Consider the following 22,001-nt stretch of genomic DNA (forward strand, 5'->3'; position numbering starts at 1 on the left):
TGTAACTGCAGATCCTCATGCAGCAGATGAAAAAAGTTTGTAAAACCAGATAAAACCATTCTCAGTCTCTCCCTTAACTGTAAGATCAAAAATGAGTCTAATGATTATTACAATAGGCAGCAGCTCTTCTAAAATTCCAATGAATTCATAATATTTAAGTGTTTACTAGCTAAAAATATGCTCGAAAGACCGATTTGCTGTAATTTCTTCTCAATAAGCTACTGTTTCTAAAGTAAAAGTAACTGAAAAATTCTCTCACCTTTTAGCAAGTTCTATGATGAAGTTATAGACTCGATTTAAATTTAATTCAATTTAAACTGAATTTTTTTATATCACTATACATTTTGGCTCTTAAAAAGGCTCACAATTTACTTATAAACTGTGAAAACTCTCTTAATCATTAATTAGATGGCTACAAAATGTACACCTAAAAAATCTGTAAAAAGAACATCTTACCCTTTGGATTTGGTTTTGGGTCCTTATCATATTGCAAGCTTTCCACTTCACTTCCTGTTACATCATCTTTTGTGGGAGGTGATGGGTTTTGAGGTGGAACAGGGGACACACTTGGTGACTTTGGCCCAGTGAGTGTCTTCTCTTCTATAGGAGTTAAAACTCGCTTCTTTGAATGCCGTAGCTCATGTTCATTCTGGGTCTTTAATTCAATTAAAGACTAAAAACAATTTTTAAATAAAGTATAATTTGCAAAGCACTTTCCTTCATAATTAAGCAAAAAACGTGACGTTGTTTTTTTAAAAAAATAAAAGCTTCCTTTCCCAGTTTGGATATTCCTAGTCTATTTTTCTTCATAATTTGCAAATTTTCTTATAGCATCTAGGACCAGAAAAAGGAAGATGAACAGGAAGGAAATATGATATCCAGAGCTGAGTACCAAAATGCATCCTAACTTGTAAGAAGGGATATTTGATACAACAAGTCAGGCCAGGTGTCCTTGGGAATGGTTATTACCAAGGCAATAAACACAATGGAGGCCTGTTACTAAAACAAAAACATATCTAATATGATTTTCTTCCTCTCCTTTGTTCAACTTTCTTCTAAAAATATATATGTATATGCATATACTTAAACTCTCACTTTGATTTTTCCAGCTTTAATCCATAACCTACATAAAGATCAGTTCTTCAAAACAACAGTACATTAAAGTTGATTCTGGGGCTATGTACAATCAAAAAACGTATATACATCCAAACAAATACCCATCTCTGTTGCCTAAAGAGAGTATAAGGACCACAAAGCACCAGTGAACCAAGAACTTTCGTCTTAGCTCAAGCAGGGTCAACTGAAACGATTACCATTAATGCAGATTCCCAGGAACTAGGTCCAACAACATTCTCATTCCCAGGAGTTCCTTGTCTGGCAGTGACTGACCATGAGTGGGGCGGGGGGGGGGGGGGGGGGGGGGGGGGGACGATGGGGGGGGGGGGGGGGGGGGGGGGGAGGGAAGAGGAGAAGACTATATGGGGGCACCTGGGAGTCTGCTTGAGATTCTCTCCTTCTGCCCCCTCCTCTCTAAAAATAAATGCATCTTTAATAAAAGGGTAGGGGGCGCCAGGGTGGCTCGGTTGGTTAAGTGTCTACCTTCAGCTCAGGTCATGATCTCCCTGCTCAGTGGGGAGTCTGCATTTCGCTCTCCCTCTGCCCCTCCCCCTGCTCGTGCTCTCTCTCTTCTCTCCCTCTCAAATAAATAAAATCTTAAAAAAAAAAAAAGACAAGACTGTATGCAAAGGCCCTATATAAAGACAATAAAGTATAGCTGGGGAGCCACAGTACTTTTCAGAAAGGAAGTACAATGTGATGCAGGCCACTAATTAATATTTCTTACGCAAGGTAACACTTGTGAAGTTCAACTTTTACGAGGAGGCCCGAGCGACGCCGTGGAAGCTGGAGGAGGGGACAGAGGGTCACTACTTGCCTGGGCGTCTACGCCTTCTCTCTGCAGAGCCACAGACACACCGACCGTGGGCGCCAGCTCCACAGGAAGAGGTGCAAGCTTTTGTTTGGCTCGGTTTGGAGGGTCGAGAATAAAAGCACCCTCGACTGTGACGGGGTGCTGGTTGATTTCTGTACTCCCCTTTTTCAGTAGTCCAGTTAAGGGTACTTCTGTACTTCCAAGTGACTGGTCTCCACAGCAAAGATGGATCTAACGTGAAAGAGAAAATCCGAATAGGCTTAATATTCTCTCCTGTCTCCTAAACACATGAACTTAACAGAAAGTTAGGGGCGCCTGGATGCCTCAGTAGTTGAGCATCCGACTCTTAGTTTTGGCTCAGGTCATGATCTCAGGGCTGTGGGATCAAGCCCCGCATCGGGTTCCACACTCACGCTCAGCACGGAGTCTGTGAGTAACAGGTTCTTATACTTGATGGTTAAAATTGTTGATAAGGCACAAAATTTACTAAGAACTCAATAATAAAGCCATTCTCTTTCATTTTTTCTCTCAATACTGTATACTCATACATTATCACCCTTCTCTCTTTCAGGAACTATGTTTACTTTAATATTTTACTATGCTATTTCACCAATTGTATCATGAATACATGAATGTAAACAGAAAACTAATACTTCAAGCATTTTTTTCTATTTCCATTTCAACATTAATTTGAACAGTTTTTTTTTTTTTTTTAAGATTTTATTTATTTATTTGACAGAGAGAGACACAGCAAGAGAGGGAACACAAGCAGGGGGAGTGGGAGAGGGAGAAGCAGGCTTCCTGCTGAGCAGGGAGCCGGATGTGGGGCTCGATCCCAGGACCCTGGGACCATGACCTGAGCTGAAGGCAGACGCTCAACTGACTGAGCCACCCAGGCACCCCAATTTAAACACAATTCTAAAACAAAAAAAAAAAGTTAGTGGATCCAGCCTCTAAAGACCCTGAAATAATTTTTATTCACCCATAAACCATCTTTAGTGTTTCTTTCTCTCTTCTTGCTTTTCAGATTTTATATATGAAACAGCGTTTACCAGTACAAGGTAAAATAGAATACCTCTCAGGTGGACTGTACTGTTTATCACGGATATCTAATCAAAACTTCAACATTACCCCCTTTTGAAACTACAAAAAAAGCGGGGGGGCACCTGGGTGGCTCAGTCACAGTTAAGTATCTGCCCTTGGTTCAGTTCATCATCCCAGGATCCGGGGATCAAGCCCTGTTGGAGGGCTCCCTCTCCTTCTCCCTCTGCTTGCCACTCCCCCTGCTTGTGCTCTCTCTCTGTCAAATAAATAAAATCAAGAGAAAAAAAAGAAAGAAAACCACAGGAAAAAAATGGCTGTTCAGGTATGTGCTATAAACTTTTTTTTTTTTTTTTTACCTTACTCTAGGATTTTACCTTACTGTACGGGCAAACATGGCATTCACATTCACGATACGCAATCACAACATGAAACTATTTTAGTTCTAATGTCGGCAATGACCTATCACTTAGTTTTAATGTTATTATAATGTTATTAAGTATGATGTTGTTGGTGTGCTGAAGAGAAAGGATTTTTAGGACTTAAATGTCCACGAGAATTAAACTAAGAAAGAAATCATTACTTCAGTAAAGATTGGTATGTTAGAAATAGAAAAAAATTCAAGAGGTTTAGAAAGCTAAAAACTATGTGAAAAGATGAAATGCAGCAAAAAAAAAAAAAAAAAGCAGTTCATCGTTTTATACAGTATTTCGCTATTTAGTCTCTTGGGTTTAACAAAACCACCTCCAAAATTTAGTTCTACTATAATTTCTTTTTTAAAATTTATTTATTTGAGAGAGAGAGAGAGTGTGTGTACAGGGCACGGGGTAGGGGAAGAGGAGCAGAAGGAGAAGAGAGAGAACATCAAGCAGACTCCCCGCTGAGTGTGGAGTCCCACGCAGGGCTCGATCCACGACCCCGCGATCATGCCCTGAGCTGAAATCAAGAGGCAAATGCTTAACCAACTGAGCCACCCAGGTACCCCCTACTTCTACTATAATTTCTTGATGCCCCTGCCCACCTCCCACCCAACTTTGCAAGCAAAATCTCATGACTGATCACGTTAAACAAATGACGACCTAATCCTTTATTTCACTATCCCATCTCAGTCTGATTAAAAGCAATTGTAATAAAAAATAAAACAGTCATTCTCACCAGGTAAGGTACTTTGAAGGAGAGTCCAATAAAAAATTACTTTACAAAAGTACTCAATTCAAGGGCAGGCTTTAGGAAGTTGTGTTATTTCTTTGCTTTTAATAGCAATAACATGTATAAATTCTGAAATCCATCATGTGATCTGTGTGTACAGCTACTATGCCCACTAATTAATGACGAAATTTTCCCTGAGCCCACAGCTTTAGACTTCAGGTCAATTTTTTTATTATAAAGCCTGACAAGTGATACACCTCTTTTCATAATAACTAGGTAAAGAAGATCTCCTAAAAGTCTGAAGTAACAGTTATGCTAGGCCTTTACAAGTCAGGATAATTCCTAAAAAATTAAAAGATGTGACAGAAAGATGATCTTCACCACTGAAATAAAAGTTTACGTACCTCTCTGAAGCTTAAAAAAAAAATCATCTCTAATAAAAAAAACTTTTTTTTTTCTGCAATACTTACCTGTAGTTTAGACTGAAGAGCCAGGTAAACACGAAGAATTTCTATGCTGCTACGTATTCGAACAGACGCTCTCTCTGGCTCAAAGTTTGGGTTGATTAAATCATTGAAGGGTTCATTTGTAACATCGTTTCCCAGCAAAGAATAGTAAAAGAAAAACTCAGCCTGTCTTTCTGGAAGTTTCATGGTACACGGAATTAACTAAACATTTAAGGAAAAAGAAAAGAGTATTAATGTGTGAACTACTATACATACTTATGCATGTCTGACGAATTGCAAGATATTTGCTAAAATGCTGATTTTTTTATTTCTAAGTCTTAAAATTATTCACTCAAAATTTCTAAATCTCTGAAAAATTACAACCAAATGACTGGTTTAATTTTTCAAGGTTTACCTTAGAAAAGCCCAGAGACTACCATTATTTTTAGAGATTTCTGTTGTTTTCAAGTTTACTTTTCATTCAACTGATCCATGAACAAGTACAGGAAAGTTCTTTTAGAAGACACTGGTCAAGTATTTTAAACTGAGCTTTATTTCCATATACCTTATTCCATCTTATTCTTACTCTGCCACCCTCTTCATAAGAGGAGGGTTTTATTTTTTTTATTTATTTAAAAAAAATTTTTTTTTTTTTAAGATTTTATTTATTTGCGAGAGAGACAATGAGAGACAGAGAGCATGAGAGGGAGGAGGGTCAGAGGGAGAAGCAGACTCCCTGCTGAGCAGGGAGCCTGACGTGGGACTTGATCCCGGGACTCCAGGATCATGACCTGAGCTGAAGGCAGTCGCTTAACCAACTGAGCCACCCAGGCGCCCCCATAAGAGGAGGGTTTTAAACAACCGTAATCCAAGCTATTAAATGTAACACCTTAGTCCAGGCCTTTGAGAAAAGCGCTTTCTAGCTACTCTGTCAAAACCGGGAAACCTATAAACTAACAGTTGCAAAAGGATATTTCCTTTAATAGGAGTGTCATTTCTCAAAGCTCATAGTTTCATGGCCACATATGGCCCATAAAATATCTAATAGACTCTAAGCGTTCACTAGCATGTGTTAAAAAAACAGTTGTTGTATTCATCAATATAAGATGGTCTAAATATATTCTAGTTATCATACAACAGGGCTGCTCAATAACGATATCCTGACATGACAGTTATCTAAGACATAGTGTTAGGCCAAGCAGAATTACAGTACAGCTTGTAGAGTTCGTGAAAATAAAAGAATTAACCACTTAGAATAAAACAGCCCCATATTCAGTATACAGTAAATATCCAATAGTCATTTACTTTGTGTAAAGTAATACAGTAGATACTCAATAGCTAGTGTTTCATATAAAGTATATTTTTGTATGTGAAGTAAATGTTTACTTTAACCCCATACGTTAAGCTGTGCTTCAGTAGGTCTTAATCAAGTAATTTATCTAGAGAGAGCCAGCATTTATACACCTACAGTTGTTAAGAGCAGACTCTGGATTAAGCCCCCAATCCTGGTTCCATCAATGGCTTACTATGAAGCTTTGGACAAATTATTCTATCACTCTGTACCTCCATTTCTTTTAGGGTTCTTGGAAGGATTGAAAGAGAGAATACATGTTTAATTGTACAACTCCACCACCCAGCACAGTCAGCTGTTACATGCATGGGAAAATTTCTGCCTGAGGCAAAAATATAGTATCCTTACCAGGGATTATTTCTGAGTTTAATTAGACAAGACCTTTTTCCTTTGGTTTCCTCCATAATCAGAAAGCAATAAAAATTTTAAGAATTAAGATGGCCCTTAAGTATCTCATAGTATATTTAATTTTAATTCCCACCAAGAAAAGATTCTTTTCAAAATCCTTTAACATCTTTGTATTTGGAAGGTTGTTTTTTTTTTTTTGTTTTAACCCTCAACAGTCAGTATTTAAGAAAAGGAGTAATGCAAGATTATCACCATCCAGTCTTCCTTCTCCTAACTCATTCCTCCATTCTACAACATGATAGCATCATGTTGACCTAAGTTGACCTAAGTCACGATGTGCATCTGAGAAGGTATTTTTTCTTAGCTTTATTTGTTGCTTGATGCTTTCTCACACTACCTTTCACTAGCTTGAGGAAAAAACTAAATGGCTAATTTACAAAACCCTTGGCTTGTCTATAAATAATGAAAAAAGCAAACAATAAATATTAAATAATATCAAAAGATGAATAGACTATTGGCTCAATTTTTTGTGTTTTTTAGTTACTGTAAAATACACCTAACAGAAAATGTACCATTTTAACCATTTAAAAGTGTGAGCGCCTCAGGAACACTGAATACATTCACAAGGCCGTGCGAGCGCTGGTCTCCACATCTGGCTCCAGGACACTCCCATCATGCCCAGGACTAGCACCGCAACCATGAAGCAGTCTCCATTCCCCGCTTCCTCCAGCCCCAGGAAACCACAAATCTGCTCTGGCTCTCTATGGATTCACCTATGCTAGCATATTTCATATAAATGCAATCACACACCATGTGACCTTATGTGTCTGGCTTCTTTCACTTGGCATGCATTCAACGTCTGCCCACACTACACACCTGTCAGTACCCCTTTCCGTTACAGTCACATAATATTCCCTTGTACAGCTATGCATTTGGTTTCTCCATTCATCCACTGATGGACATCTGGGTTGCCACCGTTTGGAGACTGAATACTGCTATGTACATTCCTGTCCACGTTTTTACTTGAACACTTGTTTTCAGTTCTTTTGATTCACATCTAGCATTGACATTGCTGGGTTCCATGGTAATTCGGTTTACTCTTTAGAGAGACCTATTGGCTTCCTTTTTAGCAGAGAGAGCCAACAGCCAGTTATCAATCTGGTTTTTGAGTTTTTAAAAACTAAACTGAGTGACTGGTCCCAGTAAGTCACCTTGTATTACTAAGAACTGTTTTAGTTTTAGTTGTGGATTCAATAGGTCAATTACTCCCAACAAGCTTTTAATGTACAAATGTAGCTTCACTCATACAAACTACACGGTAGACATTTTGGTTATATTATCTCATCCCTCATCCTTATATGGAAAGGTGGTATTATCACCACTCTACTACTGAGAAAACTCAAGCCTCAGAAAGGTTACGCTGCCTAAGTTGAAGGAGTCCGCTAGTAAGCAGTGAGTAAGCAGTGAGAAAGTGAGCCCCACGCACATCCATCTTACTCCAAAACTGGGTAAGAGGGAAGAGAGCATAAAACTGGAACAAGAGAGTAAGGGAAGTGACTCTATGTCCAGAAATACGTAGGCCATTTACTTAGCTGTAAAACCTTCCTAAGAAATGGTTTCCTGATCTTGAAAATGAAAATAATAATCCCCTAAAGTTGTGAGAGGACTAAACACATTAGTTAGCATAATGCCTATTTCACAGAACAGGACACACAGTAAAGATGAGGAACAATTATACCTCCCTAGGGAGTTGAAAAAAATTACAAATAAAGTGGTAATGTAAAATGCCTTGCATCGACTTAATAACACAGTAAAAATATAGTAGCCTCATTATCTAACAAGTACCCTGATGTGGTTAATGACGACAGTGGACATCTGACCTTCCCCCAGCCAGAATGGCATACTAGGGCAGGGCAATCCATAAGCAGGGCTTTCTGAAGAAAAAGAGAGAAACTGATGGGGAAAGGCAAAAGCATGAAATTGGTATGACAAAATTATAAATATTTCCTGAGAAAAATCATTACCTGATACTCTTTCAAGTCACTTGGAAGTGACCACTGCATGGTCACTAACAGGTACTTCACTTATAAATGTAGACTGTGTGGGAGCTTTGTAGCTCTAAGAAAGGTAATCGTACGATAAAATTTAAGTCATAAGCCATATTCTCTATTTTTGAAATTATTAATTTATTTCAGCTGCTATAGGCCACCATAATGTCGAGAAAACTGGGCTCGGTCCTGAGAAAGACGACGGAGTAACAGCTCATTAATGCTGGCATGGGCCCGGAGTGTCCCTGCACCTCTTGCTGAGGGCACCGAGATCGCAAGGCTACCACTCTCCACCAGGCTACCTCCCCAGGTTGCTTGTGTAGCCGGTAACGTAAGGATTGAGCGTCTTCCTGGAGAGAGACCAGGACTGTTTACAGTGCAAGTGGTCTAGTCCCTCAGCTGCGATACAAACCCACTCCGTGTGGGGCGGCCACTGGCCCCCCTGTGCCACCCTTGGGACACGAGGTAAGGGCGACAGCAGGCGGTATGCAGACCTGGATGCTGTGTGCTGTGCTGAGAGTAGTACAGTCCTTTGTCTCTGACCCAAGAAGCTTCTGTCTCCTGGCACCATCCCAGAAGCAGTGATTGGCAAATGTGTTAGTTTATAAAGAAGGTAAAATCTAATCTCAGATGATACCTATTGAAGTAGGACTGACACCAAGTGTTCCCAACATTGGACAATTCTCCAAAAAGTCGCTTTTTCAATACTTTGAAAAAAAATCCTTTCAGACCAGTCCTTAACAATGCCACACAGTGGGAAACAGTGTTTAAGGACAGTCTTTCTTCTAAATCCTAAGAGATTTTAATTTTTATTCCTCTTACTACTAAAATCATACCAATTTACTATTTTTCTTAAAGCAGAAATACTTTCTGCAGGGAAAACATTTTTCTCCATTTTTTTTAAAGTAAAAAAAGTCCACCTGCAAATCTTTTTAATACCTAAAAGGCAAATTTTAATATAAAAATCAATGCTTGCAGTTCTCTGTGCATCACTAATCAGAGGGAAAGTCTCACCTGCTCCAGCTGGGTGGCAAACGCTATGGTCACCGACATAACAAAGGGGTCAGTGCAATGCTCTGCTGGTCCGATCTGATGGTAGCCTCCTTCCTCATTCAGGACTGCCACGATGTCCTTGGGCTCAAGTCCAGATAGGCTGGCAGCTACTTTACGGGGAAAACCACAATTAAACTACATTACAGTTTGCCATAAACCACTGTTAAGACTTTGAAAGCTGGTTATGCTTTGTATTTTGCTTGGCAGTTTTCATGGATATAGTTAGTACCTCAGTAAGGTTTCCTTTTTTTTTTTTTATTAACACACTCTGCCAAGAAATCTTATTTAACCACCATTTTCTTTCTATTTTGAAATACGGTAACATTTTAAAATTGAATAAACCGCAGAGAAGAGGCACCATAGGTTTCCCGAAGGAAGTGAATCTAAACTGGGAACTGAAACACCAGCTCAGTGTGGCTAAGAAGAGAAAGGTGAATGAACAGAGAATAAGGGAGTAGAAAACAGTGTTCCAGGCAGAAGGAACTGAACTACAAAGCCTGGGAAGAGAAAGTACATGGTGGGAGAGGTGAGGGGGGCGTGGTGTGCTGGATCACTGGGTGAGAACTGACACGCAGGAAGACGTGGGGCAGAGGCCCGATCACACAGCCTTCCTCCATGCCACGATCAAACGCTGGGGTAGTTGTCCAAGATTAAGAGGAAAGCATGAAACAATTTAGAGAAGAGAAGGGATATAACGCACACCTCAGATACATGCATCCCCCATCAATAAGCAATCCTCTCCAGATTCCTATTTTGCAGCCTGAGAAATTGTACCTTTGGCTTGAAAAGGAGTGTAAAACCAAACGTTTCCCTAAGCAGTCAGGCTGCTGAAAGGACAGCTCGGACTCTGAAGGAGGGCTGGGGGAGAGGGGCAGCACGCAGGGCTAACCCTGAAGAAATGAACTTCCTGCAGCCCTGGCTAAATATAGCATAACAGTTAAGCGCACAGATGCTCCAGTAACACAGACCAAGATTCCAATCTCAATTCTGCCATTTACCAGTTTTGTTTTGTTTTTTTTTTGGGGGGGGGGGACCATTTACCAGTTTTAGGGCGGAAACTGGTTTTTGAAATATGATTTCTTTCTGTTTCCATTTTTTGTTCTGCAAAGCTTTTATAACGTTGTTTAGAAGATCAAATTAAACAATGAAAGTAAAGCCCTTACATAACATCTGACAATCACCTTAATAAAGACAGCCACAAAATAGTAAGGTCAGCAGAGCTTAGAAGGGAAAAGAGTGACTCTGACAGGTCTCCTGGTGTCAGGGAGTTACAGGCTTGGAAATGGACACCAACCAGGATAAACCTTGTGTAAGACTGGAAAGACTGAAGGTGTCAGCGTAAACGTGCACTGTCCACTAAATGTATGGACAGACACAGATATAAAGGTATATATGTAATGGTGGCCGGTGTGTGTATATATATCCATGTTCATGTGTGTGTGTGTGTATATACATGCACCAATTCCCTCACTATTTTCACTGGAAGGCCACGGGAGCAGAACACCCCAATAGCAACTGGCATACCTTGCACCTGGACCTTGACTCCTAAGCATCTTTCTTGGCTAAAAGGAAGCAGGGCTCCCTAAACAAACAGCTGAATCCAGGGCTGAGATAGGAAAGAACACCACCAGCCTGTACCATCTTCCTATGCCAGAAACCAAGAAAAAGCTCCAAGAACTATAGAGACAGGCTAAAGGAAACAGAAGCAGCCTGAAGGGGCTCTCCTCACACAAATCTGGGACAAACAATGATAAATATTTTAACCCATTGAACAAAAAGAGAACACTCTTTTTTTTTTTTTTTAAGATTTTATTTATTTGAGAGAGAGAATGAGAGAGAGAGAGAGCATGAGAGGGAGGAGGGTCAGAGGGAGAAACAGACTCCCCGCTGAGCAGGGAGCCCGACGCGGGACTCGATCCTGGGACTCCAGGATCATGACCTGAGCCGAAGGCAGTTGCTTAAACCAACTGAGCCACCCAGGTGCCCAAAAAAGAGAACACTCTTAAGTCCAAACTTATACAATATAAGTAAATTGAAGGTTTGATAAGGAATGAGTATTTTCACAATTTTTTAATAATGAGTCACAAAATATTCAAATAAGGAAAAAAGAATTTACAGTTGAGAACAGATACACACTACACCTTAATCAAGTAACCAAAATGAGTATCATCGTATCATCAGTAATGGAACAAGTCCAAACTGTATGCCACCTGCAAAGATGAAATGAGAAAATGAGAACAACAGAGCACTGCTTCTGTGATATTCACGCCGAAGACGTACACCCGACATCTGCAATCGGACAACCTGGAACGGTACCGGCACACAGGCTCACCCAAAGACAGACTCGGTCACAGGACTGTGAGAAGGTTCCCCTTCCCCGACACTTTACCTCTAGGTTACTAAAGGCCTATTTTCTTTTTACCCAGTGTATCGTCTCCACCCTTCAACAAAAAATTACAAGGCATACTAAAAAGCAAAACAAACAACACAAAAATCAAAGCTTCTATCTCAGGAAAATAGAAAAAGAGCAGCAAATTTTTGCAAATTAAGTTCAAAGCCAGCAGAGGGAGAGAAACAATAAAAGCTGGAGCTTAAATCAATGAAACTGAAACAGGAAATCAATGAAAAAAATCAAAGAAACGAAAAGCTGGCTCTCCAAAAACATCAATCAAACCATTAAGCATTTAGCCAATGTTACTAAGAGAAAAGGAGAGGAAACGCAAATTATTTTCAGAAATAAAAGGGATATCACTACAGATTCCACCAACATTAAAAGGATACTAAAGGAATACTATGAGAACAACTTTATACACACAAATTTGATAACCTCTATGAAATCGACCAATTCCCTTGAAAGACAAAGTCTGCCAAAACTCACACAATCTGAATAGGCCTGTGTCTTTTAATGAAATTGAATCAATAACTTTACAAAACAGAAAGCACCAGACCCTGATGACTTCACTGGTGAATTCTAGCAAACATTCAAGGAAGATACACCAATTCTCTGTCACCTTTCTCAGACAATAGAAGCAGAGGCAATAATCCCTAACTCACTCTGTGAGGCCAGCATTACCCCAATGTCAAAACCAGACCAAGATATTACACAAAAAGAAAACAACAGACCACTACCTCTTATTAACATACATGCACAGATTCTCAACAAAATATTAGCCGACTGAATCCAACTATGTATAAAAAGAACTATATACCACAACCAAATGCAATTTTGTTCAGGTATGCAAGGCTAGTTCAACATTGGAAAATCCGTTACTATGATCCATCACATCACAACAGGCTAAAGAAAAACCACACGATGGCATCAAAAGATGCAGAAAAAGCATGTAATAAAATCCAACACTCAGTAATGATAAAACACCCTAAGCAAACTACAAACAGAGAATAACTTCCTCAACTTGATGAAGAACGTCCACAAAAAACCTACAGGAACAAGGCAAGGATATCCCCGTTCATCAGTGTTCTTCAGTATCATACTGCAAGTCCTGGCTAATGAGGTAAGATAAACAAAGGAAACAAAGGCATGCCGAGCGGGAATAAAGACATAAAACTGTCTTTGTTGGCAGATGATGCCAAATACATTCCTAGCAGAATCATAACTATAAATACAGAGAGAACAAACTGATGGTTGCCGGGGGTGGGGGTGGGGGAAAGGGGGGGGAGGGCAAACTGAATGAAGGAGAGTGGGAGGTAGAGGCTTCCAGTTACAGAACCAGTCAGTCACAGGGATGAAAGGCACAGCGCAGGGAATAGAGCAATGGTATTAGAATAGCCTTGTATGGTGACAGAGGGTATCTACCTACGCTTGTGAGCAGAGCATAAAAAATATGAAGGTGCTGTTCAGAGGTGAGGGAAGAGAGAACAGTGCACTCATCCTAGGAAGAAAATTTTCCTAAATATCCATTTTTAAGAAAACAAACTTCTGCTTTCTTCTGTTATACACCAAAGGAAAGAGTATCTTGTTCTATTTCTCGGTTTTGTAAACAAGAGCTTAGAGCAGCAGGTGTTTCAGGTGTAACAATCTCACAATGTGTGTCTGATGCACTCGAGTAAAATCAGTTCACACTTCTGTGTGTGTTTCCCTATCATACCGCTCACCGTTCCTCAAGTCCCAGTCCAGAGTTACAACTTTTCAGAGAATGTCCTTTGAGACGATGCACAAACCTTTTCCATCTCGAGGCGGGGCTCCTTTGGCTTTAAAACTATCCACTGGGGCCTTTGTATCTGTTTCCAAAGCAATGCTTATCAGTATCTCAGCCTTGAACTTGGTGTATTTATTACTCAACAGCTGATACCATTTTGGAGCCTGAAGAGTAAAACAAAACAAAACCACCTTAATAATTAATAGGAAATCAACGAGAGTGGGCAATGTCCTATAAGGTTCCAAATATATCTCCTGTAGTTTCTCAGTACTTTCTCCTCTTTTAAAATATTTTTCACGTTTTCCTCCAAAGAATTTAATCCTGCTTAGGAAGCTAACTGAACTTCCTCTTGAAAAAAACAAGAAGCTTAGACTACCAATCTTCCTTTTCCCTACCCTTCATTTTTCACTTTTTCTGGCATACCTTTGCTGCCTGCCCCCATTTCTGCTTTGTTCTGCATGTATCAAATGAGGGTAAAGGAAAGCTAGTGTTAACAAAAAAAAAAAAACAAAACAAAACACTAAAGCAGAGACCTGAGGTCGAGTTCTGGGTTATGAACCACACACCTGCCTGAAATATAAAGACTTTCTCACAGCATCAAGCATCCTAAATGACCTCAACATCCTCACCACAGTAATTCTGAGAAATTCTACTACTCAAGCCAGCCTGCACTATGATGGCCCAGGGCCACGGGTTTCATTCCTGCAGGGGCACCACTGTAATTCATGGAGAGAGCGTTCTTACTCTGCCCACTATTACCTAAAGCCATAGAAACCAGTGCCTATACAGATCAAAACCAAAAGCTGCCGTTTTGTATCAAGTTACGTGGGATAAGTAAAACAGGACGAACTAGGCCACAGCCTTTAACAAAATCCACACCCAAGGTTTTTTTTAAAAAGCAAAAACTCAAGAGTCTCTTGCTGTATTTTTTATCATAGATATTTCGTCACTTTAAGTAGGAGCCTGAGAATGAGTTTCAGCGACTCAGAAAATTTATTATCTATTTTTCCGTTACATAACTTAGAAAAACAAATCTGGGTTTTTCCGTGTTTATGGTCATTTAAGGAGAATCAATTTACTTTGAACTTCATGTATTCTACTCACCAATTCAAATATTTCTGCTAATAAACAGGAGAGAATAAGCAAGACAACATCTGGCTTTCCTAAAACTCTTGATTCTGAAACATTTCTTCTTAACTCCGATACAGATAAAGAACAACTATGATGACAAAGCGTCATACAGGACCGGGGGTGGGACCAGGGTGGGGGCAGGGTAGGGAATGTCAAGAGCATTTACAGGCATGACCTCCTCTCAGGTATCCTCCCCCTAAGAGAATTTACCTTCTCTGTAACTAAAGCCACTGCAGAAGTGTCTTGCTCAAGTTGTACGTAAAGCTAGTTACGTGAAACATCAGGGCCACAATCATGGTTGCGGGGCTAAGACTCAAGAAAGAAAACCTTTTTCAGAACCTGAGTGCAGAGAGCTGAGGCACACCCAAGGAGGGAGGAGAAACAGATCCTCTTTTAAAACATTTTAAAATTTCAGTTTCTTTCGAAGGATTCCAAATTCAGGCTAAGCTAACTGGCTCATTTGTAAATATCATGGCTACCAGCAGCGAAAATGTTGGTAACAGATCCATTTTCTTCACAGAAACCTAATTTAGGATTCCAATCAAGAATAAAGGACTTCAAAAGATGTGTGTGTGTGTGTGTGTGTGTGTGTTTACTTTCTTCTCTTAAGAGAGTGGTGACAAAAGAAAGTTATTAACAAAAATTGAACTGAAGCATTTCCAAAGGCAGTAACATAAAAAAAGGTTAGAAGAGATTTTAAAAGGATGGAAGAGACTTTTTCAGTGACAGAAAGCACTAACCTAGGAATCAAGACCCTGAATTCTTTTTCCTTCTTTGTGTGCGTGTGTGTCCGTGGGGGGTGGAGGGGGGTGCCTACTGCTTCGGTCATCTGAGCACGTTGCAGTAAGTTCACTTGCTCTGACGGCTACACGAGGAGCACAAGGAGCAGGATGCAGAGAAAGTGATCAGAAGACTACTACCACAGCCAAGTTAAGAAAGGACGGTGAGAACGTAGAAGAGTAGCTGGATCAGGAAGGGGCGGCTGGAGGCCCGAAACCACCTAGAAAAGGGTGGCTGTGGAGGCTGAAGAGGGAGGGGTGGAGAAGGACTCCTGGACTTCTAGCCTGCACGCCTGGAAGAGGAATGGGGACCATGCACCGAAGTGAGCAACACTGCAGGAAGCTTACTGCTTATCGCTAAAACAAAGCTCGGCAGGTGAACATGCCAAGCTCCAGGTAACAGCAACGTGACCGGATGTTTGAGCTCAGAGAGAATTTTCTTTGAGAAAGACAGTTCCAGGTCAAAGAAGGGACTGAAACATAAGAACTGCCATACTGGCTCAAACCAACCCCCCGTCCCCCGACCTTTCAGGTCCAGTATTCCACCTCCTTTCCAGCAATCTGGTATCTGCTAAAAATCATCAACTAACAGAATCAGTATTAAAACTCAAAAGGCTAGTACCTGCTTTGTTTCTTGAGCAGTTCTTAAGTCTAGAACAATGTAACCTATAGTTTCCTTGGCTGAAGACACAGGATCCAAGGCAAAACACTGCAGTTTGATTGGAGTACGTTGCAACCTGCAAGGCAACAATTTACATTAGAGATAAAGTAGCTCCTGCTTAATATTGAACGGATGTTCTGTTTGCTTTGAAAAAGCTGTGCACTACTATCAGGACAATTATAATCTTGTTGGATAACCGAAAACTATTCTGCATTTTCTGAAAAATTCTTCAGTTGACATCAACTATTAATTATGCCTATTTATCTTTATACCAAGTAATATTCAAACCACGTCAAAAATCTTGGTCTCTCCCATCTGAGAAGCGATGCTCCAGGGCAGTGTTTTTCAAGCTTCTATAATATACAGAACTCTTTTAAAGTAAAAAACTACCATGAATCCTCAAGACTGATTTCAAAATGCTTTCCTTATACTGTCACACACACATAAAACCACAAATACACATATATGCTTAAAGCTCTTTTTGTCACTAACATAATGAAATAAACTTAAGAATTACCATAAAAATCACATACTATTCCAGAAGTCACTGAAAACAAAATTCTGATCTACTCTAAGAATTTATTACACTTTCAAGTCCCCAGACAAATCCATGGACTGATTTAGCCATAGAAAAAAATAATTTTCCCCTGACACTCATTTTTTAACTTTGTAATTTTATTTGCTCTAGTCCTAAGTCACAGCAATGAATGAAGTGATTTTGTGTTTCCCAGAAAAAGAATATTTTCAATGCTTTTTAAAATACAAGTATCCGTGCTCTTGCCTGTTTCTAATCATCTGAATTCATGAAATAAGATGTTCTAACTTTAAGCCTGTTTTATGTACTGACACCAAGTGTTTTTATGTCCAAAATCAAGTATAAAATTAATTAGAAAGAGTCTCTTATGTAATTACTATATACATGTCTCTATATATCCTTGGCAAGCCAGGTTAAGTATATAATAAACGAAGTAATAGAAATTACAATGAATTCCAGCCCTTACTTAATATTGGGTAAGCATCATTACAGCCCTTCTAGGATATCTATTCCCTTCTAGACTATCTAGTCTCTCAGACATCATGGGGAAAAAAAAAAAAAGGTAGGTGCAGTGGTTAGAAACTGAGGCTCTAGAGCTCAAGTGGCTGGGCTCGACCATATCCAGCTGACCGTCTTATGACAAGTTACTTCCCTTCTTAGGCCTCGGTTTCCTCACCTGTACCTGGGGGGACATCCTAACACCCACTTCACAGGGTTGTTCTGATGCTCAAGTGAATTATTACTACCAAGTATTTTGAAAATCTCCTGACACATTACAAAACCGCTCAACAAATATTATCATTGTTACTCTAATGTAGTAAGACATAAATTTATTCGTCTCTAGGAACCTAAAAAACAGAGCAGAAGGAACTGAAAATAACAATTACCTGTGCTGATGGAGGGCTTTCCTGTCGATCTCCCAGGCTAACTCGGTAGCAAATTCTGGCTGGTCGGTATGGTCCACAGGGTCAGTAGCCAACTGTTCTCCATCAAACTTTGCTTCTACTACAAGCATATGCTTTGGACGCTTGGGAAAATGGCGACCTGGAATAAAAGACTATACAGGTTAATCAGAAGTATATAAAAATCAAACACGATCTTTTAGCACGTGGTTTAAAAACTGATCTGCATCTGGTTGACTCATATATTCCACTAACTACCTACTAACACGTACTCACACATACAAATACAAGTTGTAAATTAGTGCTGCTCAAAGGTTAACATGCAAGAATCATCTGGGGATCCTGTTAAAATGTGGATTCTAGTTCATTAGGTCTAGGGTAGGCCTGAGAGGCTGCATTGCCCACGTGATGTCAATGCTGTTGTCCTTGAGTCACCCTTTGAGCAGCAATGATCTCAGTGACATTTAGAATTAAACAATTAAAAGCGTGATTCCACCAATTTTAGATCTTACTATAGCAGCTACTAATATAGAACAGGGAAGTCATCCAGAGAGTCGGGAAATAATCAAATTAGCAAAAACCCATCAATCTGCATCTTAATTTTCCTGTTAACACAATCAAGAATACTCAGCAAATTAGCCAGAGAAAAGCAGACATATGTATTCATTCATTCATTCAAATCTCAAGGACAATTTTGTAAGTTATCAAATTTGGTACTGCCTGACTCCATTCCTTCACTGGTTCCTGAAGGTACAGCAGTCAGGTATTAATCATGTCAAACAATGGGATGCAAAAAGAGGAAAACAGAGTACTTGCCCTGAAGGAACTGAGGGTCTAGTGGAAAGACAAACTGAAGACACAGGGTAGAGGAAGCTCAAGAACTAAAGAACAAGAATCTTATCATCCACCTGTTTACAGGTCAGGTGAGGGGCATTTTGGTGAGACAAGCGTTCACCCCTGGTAAATAAATACATCCCAGCTGCCACTCACCCTGACACAGCCACTTCGTAAGGAGGGGCTCGGAGAGATCTCGATTGCCATCCTGTGACTTTCAACCTGAAGCACTCATTTGAAATTCCCCACTTAGTAGTCCTACTACATAGCGCACGGCTCTCCCAACTAGCAATCACAAAGGCCTCTCTCTGGACATCGTTTTGAGCTGCTCTGAAAGATCACCGGCTTCCCCAAATGAATTTCATCGATGTCAAAAAAACCCCTTTATATTCAGTCCCACTACCCTAAACTATAAGCTCCAATTGGCCCGAGAAGAGAGAATATGTACTGGAACCAACAGGTGCCTGCCTCATTCCAAAGACAATACTTAGAAAAAAGAAACCTTGTCTTTTTCATCCTTAGAATCCGGCACATAGCCCCAGTTTTGCTCATGGTAGAAATCTCATTTTCTTTTGAATAAAGGGCATTTCTAGAGGTGCAGGCAAGAAACCGCAAACAGCTCAATATAACTAAAGAGCTGGTAACATAGGAACATAGGGCAGGAGAGGAGACCAAGCTGAAAAGGTAGGCAAGCAGTCTGTCATAAAGGGCCATGAATCCTGTTCTAAAAAGTATAGACCTTATCCTTTAGGACACTGAAGGATTTTAAGACAATTAGATTTGCATTTCCAAAGATTACCCTAGAGAATAATGTGAGCAGTAGATATTCTCTGAAAAGGAAAAAAATAAACCATTCACCAAACAGACTACTGAAAAGATAACAATAGATTAGAGGGCCTCAAAGCAGCACGCTCACAGTGGAAAAATTTTCATTCATAAGTTTACATGAAGCCCCTCGTATTATTTTAAAAATAAAACCAACAATACTCGGTGACCATTTGGAAGGTTGGGATGGAGAAGGAACCCAGGAAGATGAGGACTCTCAGGTTCTGGGCTTGAGGCAACAACATGGTTACGATGAATGGAAACACAAACAAAAGGAGACGGTTTGCAGGGAGGTCCACACTCCAGGGTTAGTCACGTTTGTGGCAACACCTAACTGACATCCCTGAATCCAGATTCCCTTCCCTGCACACCTCTACTAAACTTGCAAATGATGCTCTCCTGCTTAGGAATACTGGCTGCCTCCCTCTTTTTTAGAACATTAAATTTAAACTCCTTGGCTTTCAAAATCCTCCAAGGTCTATTCAGTCCAGCTACACAAGCTTATCTTACCAGATTATTCCTCAGTGTTACCTCCCTTGACCCTGGGCATCTTGCAGGCCTCTTCGCCATTCTATCCACCATGCTTAATCCTCCCTCACTGGCTTGGGTTATCTAAGTGCCAGCAAGGACTTTCTTCCATCCTTACTTACCACTCACAGCCCGTAAGCCATAATCCCCACTCACCCCCAAAACCTATATTTACGGCCCACATCCAGTATTTTTAATATTAGAAAGCATTCCAACATAGTGTGTCCCGCAGATGAATCTGATCTCCCCAAGAAGACAGAAGCCTAATAACAAGCCTGAGGGGAAAAGGAGTGCCTTGTATTTCGGTTTGCTGCTATTCTACAGGGAGCAAGTACCAAGCCCAAAAGCTTTTATTAACCAAATTACAAGCAGGTTTCAATCCTCTGTCTTTAAACCATCAGTAAAATAACAGTTAAAAATACCCCAACATTTTACAGCTTCTGGTCAGTTTTCTGTTCCAAAACTCATTACAGCTCATTCCCTCTCATCCCCCAAATAGTGCCAGGCCTCCACAAAATACCTCCACTAGGTGGTTTAAAAAAAAAAAAAAAAAAAAAAAAAGCCAGCCATTCCTCTGGCCCACTCAAGATGACTGTTGTCACCTTACTCATAACCCATCCTCACTCTACCTACCAATTCCTATGCCCCCACTTTCTGCCACCTACTCTCCAACCCCAGTGAATTTAAGCAATTGCAGACTATGTATGCCTTGCTTTTCCATACCTTAAGTGCTCTTTGCTCTTCCCTTTACCTGGAAAGCCCTCCCTTCCTTTTTTCCCTTGACACAGACCTCATCATCCCTTAGGACCCAAATCAATGTCCCCTCCGCTGGGAAATCGTCCCCAGAGCTTGTCTTTCCTTCCTCCACACCCTGATGAATTATACACATTCTTCACGCTATATATACCCTGAGCTTTCAGGACTAGGGCTCTTGTCTCCTTCCTTTCCCAGCACAGTGCCTGACACTCCAAGAGCCTCCAATCAACAAATGTCACTTATTCAACCAACGGAACCTCAAGGCCCGTACAAGAGACCGTCTTGACGACTCCAGCCCTTCAAGGCCCCTATCAAAGCTTGTAAAGGGAATGGCCTCCGCAACACTTCCGACTGCAGGAAATCTGTATTCGACTCGAAGCAAAGTTCTCACGAATGGGATCACCGGGAGGCCGCTGAACAGAACGTGCTTTGCAGGCACACTCGGCTCACATATAAAAGCCATCGACATGCTGCTTCTGATGGAAATCGTTTCTCCCACATTCCCTGGGGCTCCGGCTCCGCACGCTAAATACCACCTATCCCTAAGAGCTCTCACGCTCCCTCGAGAGGTTTTTAAATCAATCGCCTAACAGACCTCACTAACTGCAACTGCGAACAGGCCCGGGGGGAGCGCAAAAGCAGAGATGACAAAGGTTCTCCAGACTAACCAAGCCTCGGTCGCACGCCACTGGGTACAACTCGGCAAGCAGCAGTTGCAAAAGCAAGCCCCGGGCCGCTCACCTTCCAGGATGGACACGACGATGAGTAGCTGGTCGGACTTGGAGACCATGGTCGCGGTGGGCGGCCCGCAGGCGGGGTCTGCTTGGGGGAAGAGGGGCCCGGGTGAGATGCGGCAGGCCCGCGCCCACCAGCGGGGCTCCCCCCGCCCGCCCACGGCCCCCGACGCCGGGACCCCGCTGCGCGGCCCGGGCCTGCGGCCGCCTGCACCGCGCCGCACTCCCCGGCCCCGGGCCGCCAGCCCAGCCCTAGCCCTGCCCCGACTCAAGGCAAAGGCAAAGGCCGCGCGCCTGCTCGGCCGCCCGGCCCGTCCGCAGGGAGAGGCGAGCCCGCCTCCGGAGGACCTTTTGCCGCCTGAGTTGCCGCTTTTCAAACGCCCGGGCAGCCGCCGCGCCGCGCTTCCGCCTAGCAACCAGGCCCGCAGGCCCAGCGCCGGGGGAAAGCTGGAGGACAAAGGGTGATAGAGACCAGGGCAGTCGCGGATAGAACGCCCCTCCGCCCGCTTCGCCTCCTGCCCTTTTATGCTATGTTCCAGAGCCCTAGGGAGAAGACGAGTCCATTGGCTCACAGCGCCCCCTGCTAGCCGGACGGGGGAAGGCGGGCGCGTTGGCGGGGCCCGACTGCGCAGGCGCACTACTGCCGCAGACGCTTCCGGCAGGGCCCGTAGGAGGGTGAATGTGGTGTATTCTCTGCCTCTCCTCCCCCCAGACACAACCTGGGAAATACAGGAATGGAGATGGGAGAACACACACACACACACACACACGATGGAGAACACACACACACACA

At 41.6% G+C, this 22,001-nt stretch overlaps 1 protein-coding gene across 3 annotated transcripts in view; it reads right to left on the reverse strand.

Moving 5' to 3' along the window:
- CEP120 (centrosomal protein 120) overlaps window positions 1-21,643 on the reverse strand; it is a 64,136-nt gene extending 42,493 nt beyond the window's left edge. The window contains exons 1-9 of one of the 3 annotated variants that reach the window (XM_035014000.1): window positions 21,557-21,643; window positions 21,216-21,293; window positions 17,517-17,673; window positions 16,056-16,170; window positions 13,546-13,687; window positions 9,328-9,476; window positions 4,591-4,788; window positions 1,934-2,161; window positions 457-673 (exon numbers count right to left, since the gene is read on the reverse strand). In XM_035014000.1, the coding sequence (XP_034869891.1) occupies window positions 457-673; window positions 1,934-2,161; window positions 4,591-4,788; window positions 9,328-9,476; window positions 13,546-13,687; window positions 16,056-16,170; window positions 17,517-17,673; window positions 21,216-21,264 (1,255 nt within the window). In that variant the 5' untranslated portion in view covers window positions 21,265-21,293; window positions 21,557-21,643. Of the gene's footprint in view, window positions 1-456; window positions 674-1,933; window positions 2,162-4,590; window positions 4,789-9,327; window positions 9,477-13,545; window positions 13,688-16,055; window positions 16,171-17,516; window positions 17,674-21,215; window positions 21,419-21,556 lie in introns of those variants that run through there. The other 2 variants (XM_035014001.1, XM_035013999.1) reach the window with 2 other exon arrangements.
- Between the last annotated feature and the right edge of the window lie 358 nt (window positions 21,644-22,001).

This window comes from Mirounga leonina, unplaced genomic scaffold, assembly GCF_011800145.1.
Source record: "Mirounga leonina isolate KUSES-001 unplaced genomic scaffold, KU_Mleo_1.0 Mir_168, whole genome shotgun sequence".
NCBI lineage: Eukaryota > Metazoa > Chordata > Mammalia > Carnivora > Phocidae > Mirounga > Mirounga leonina.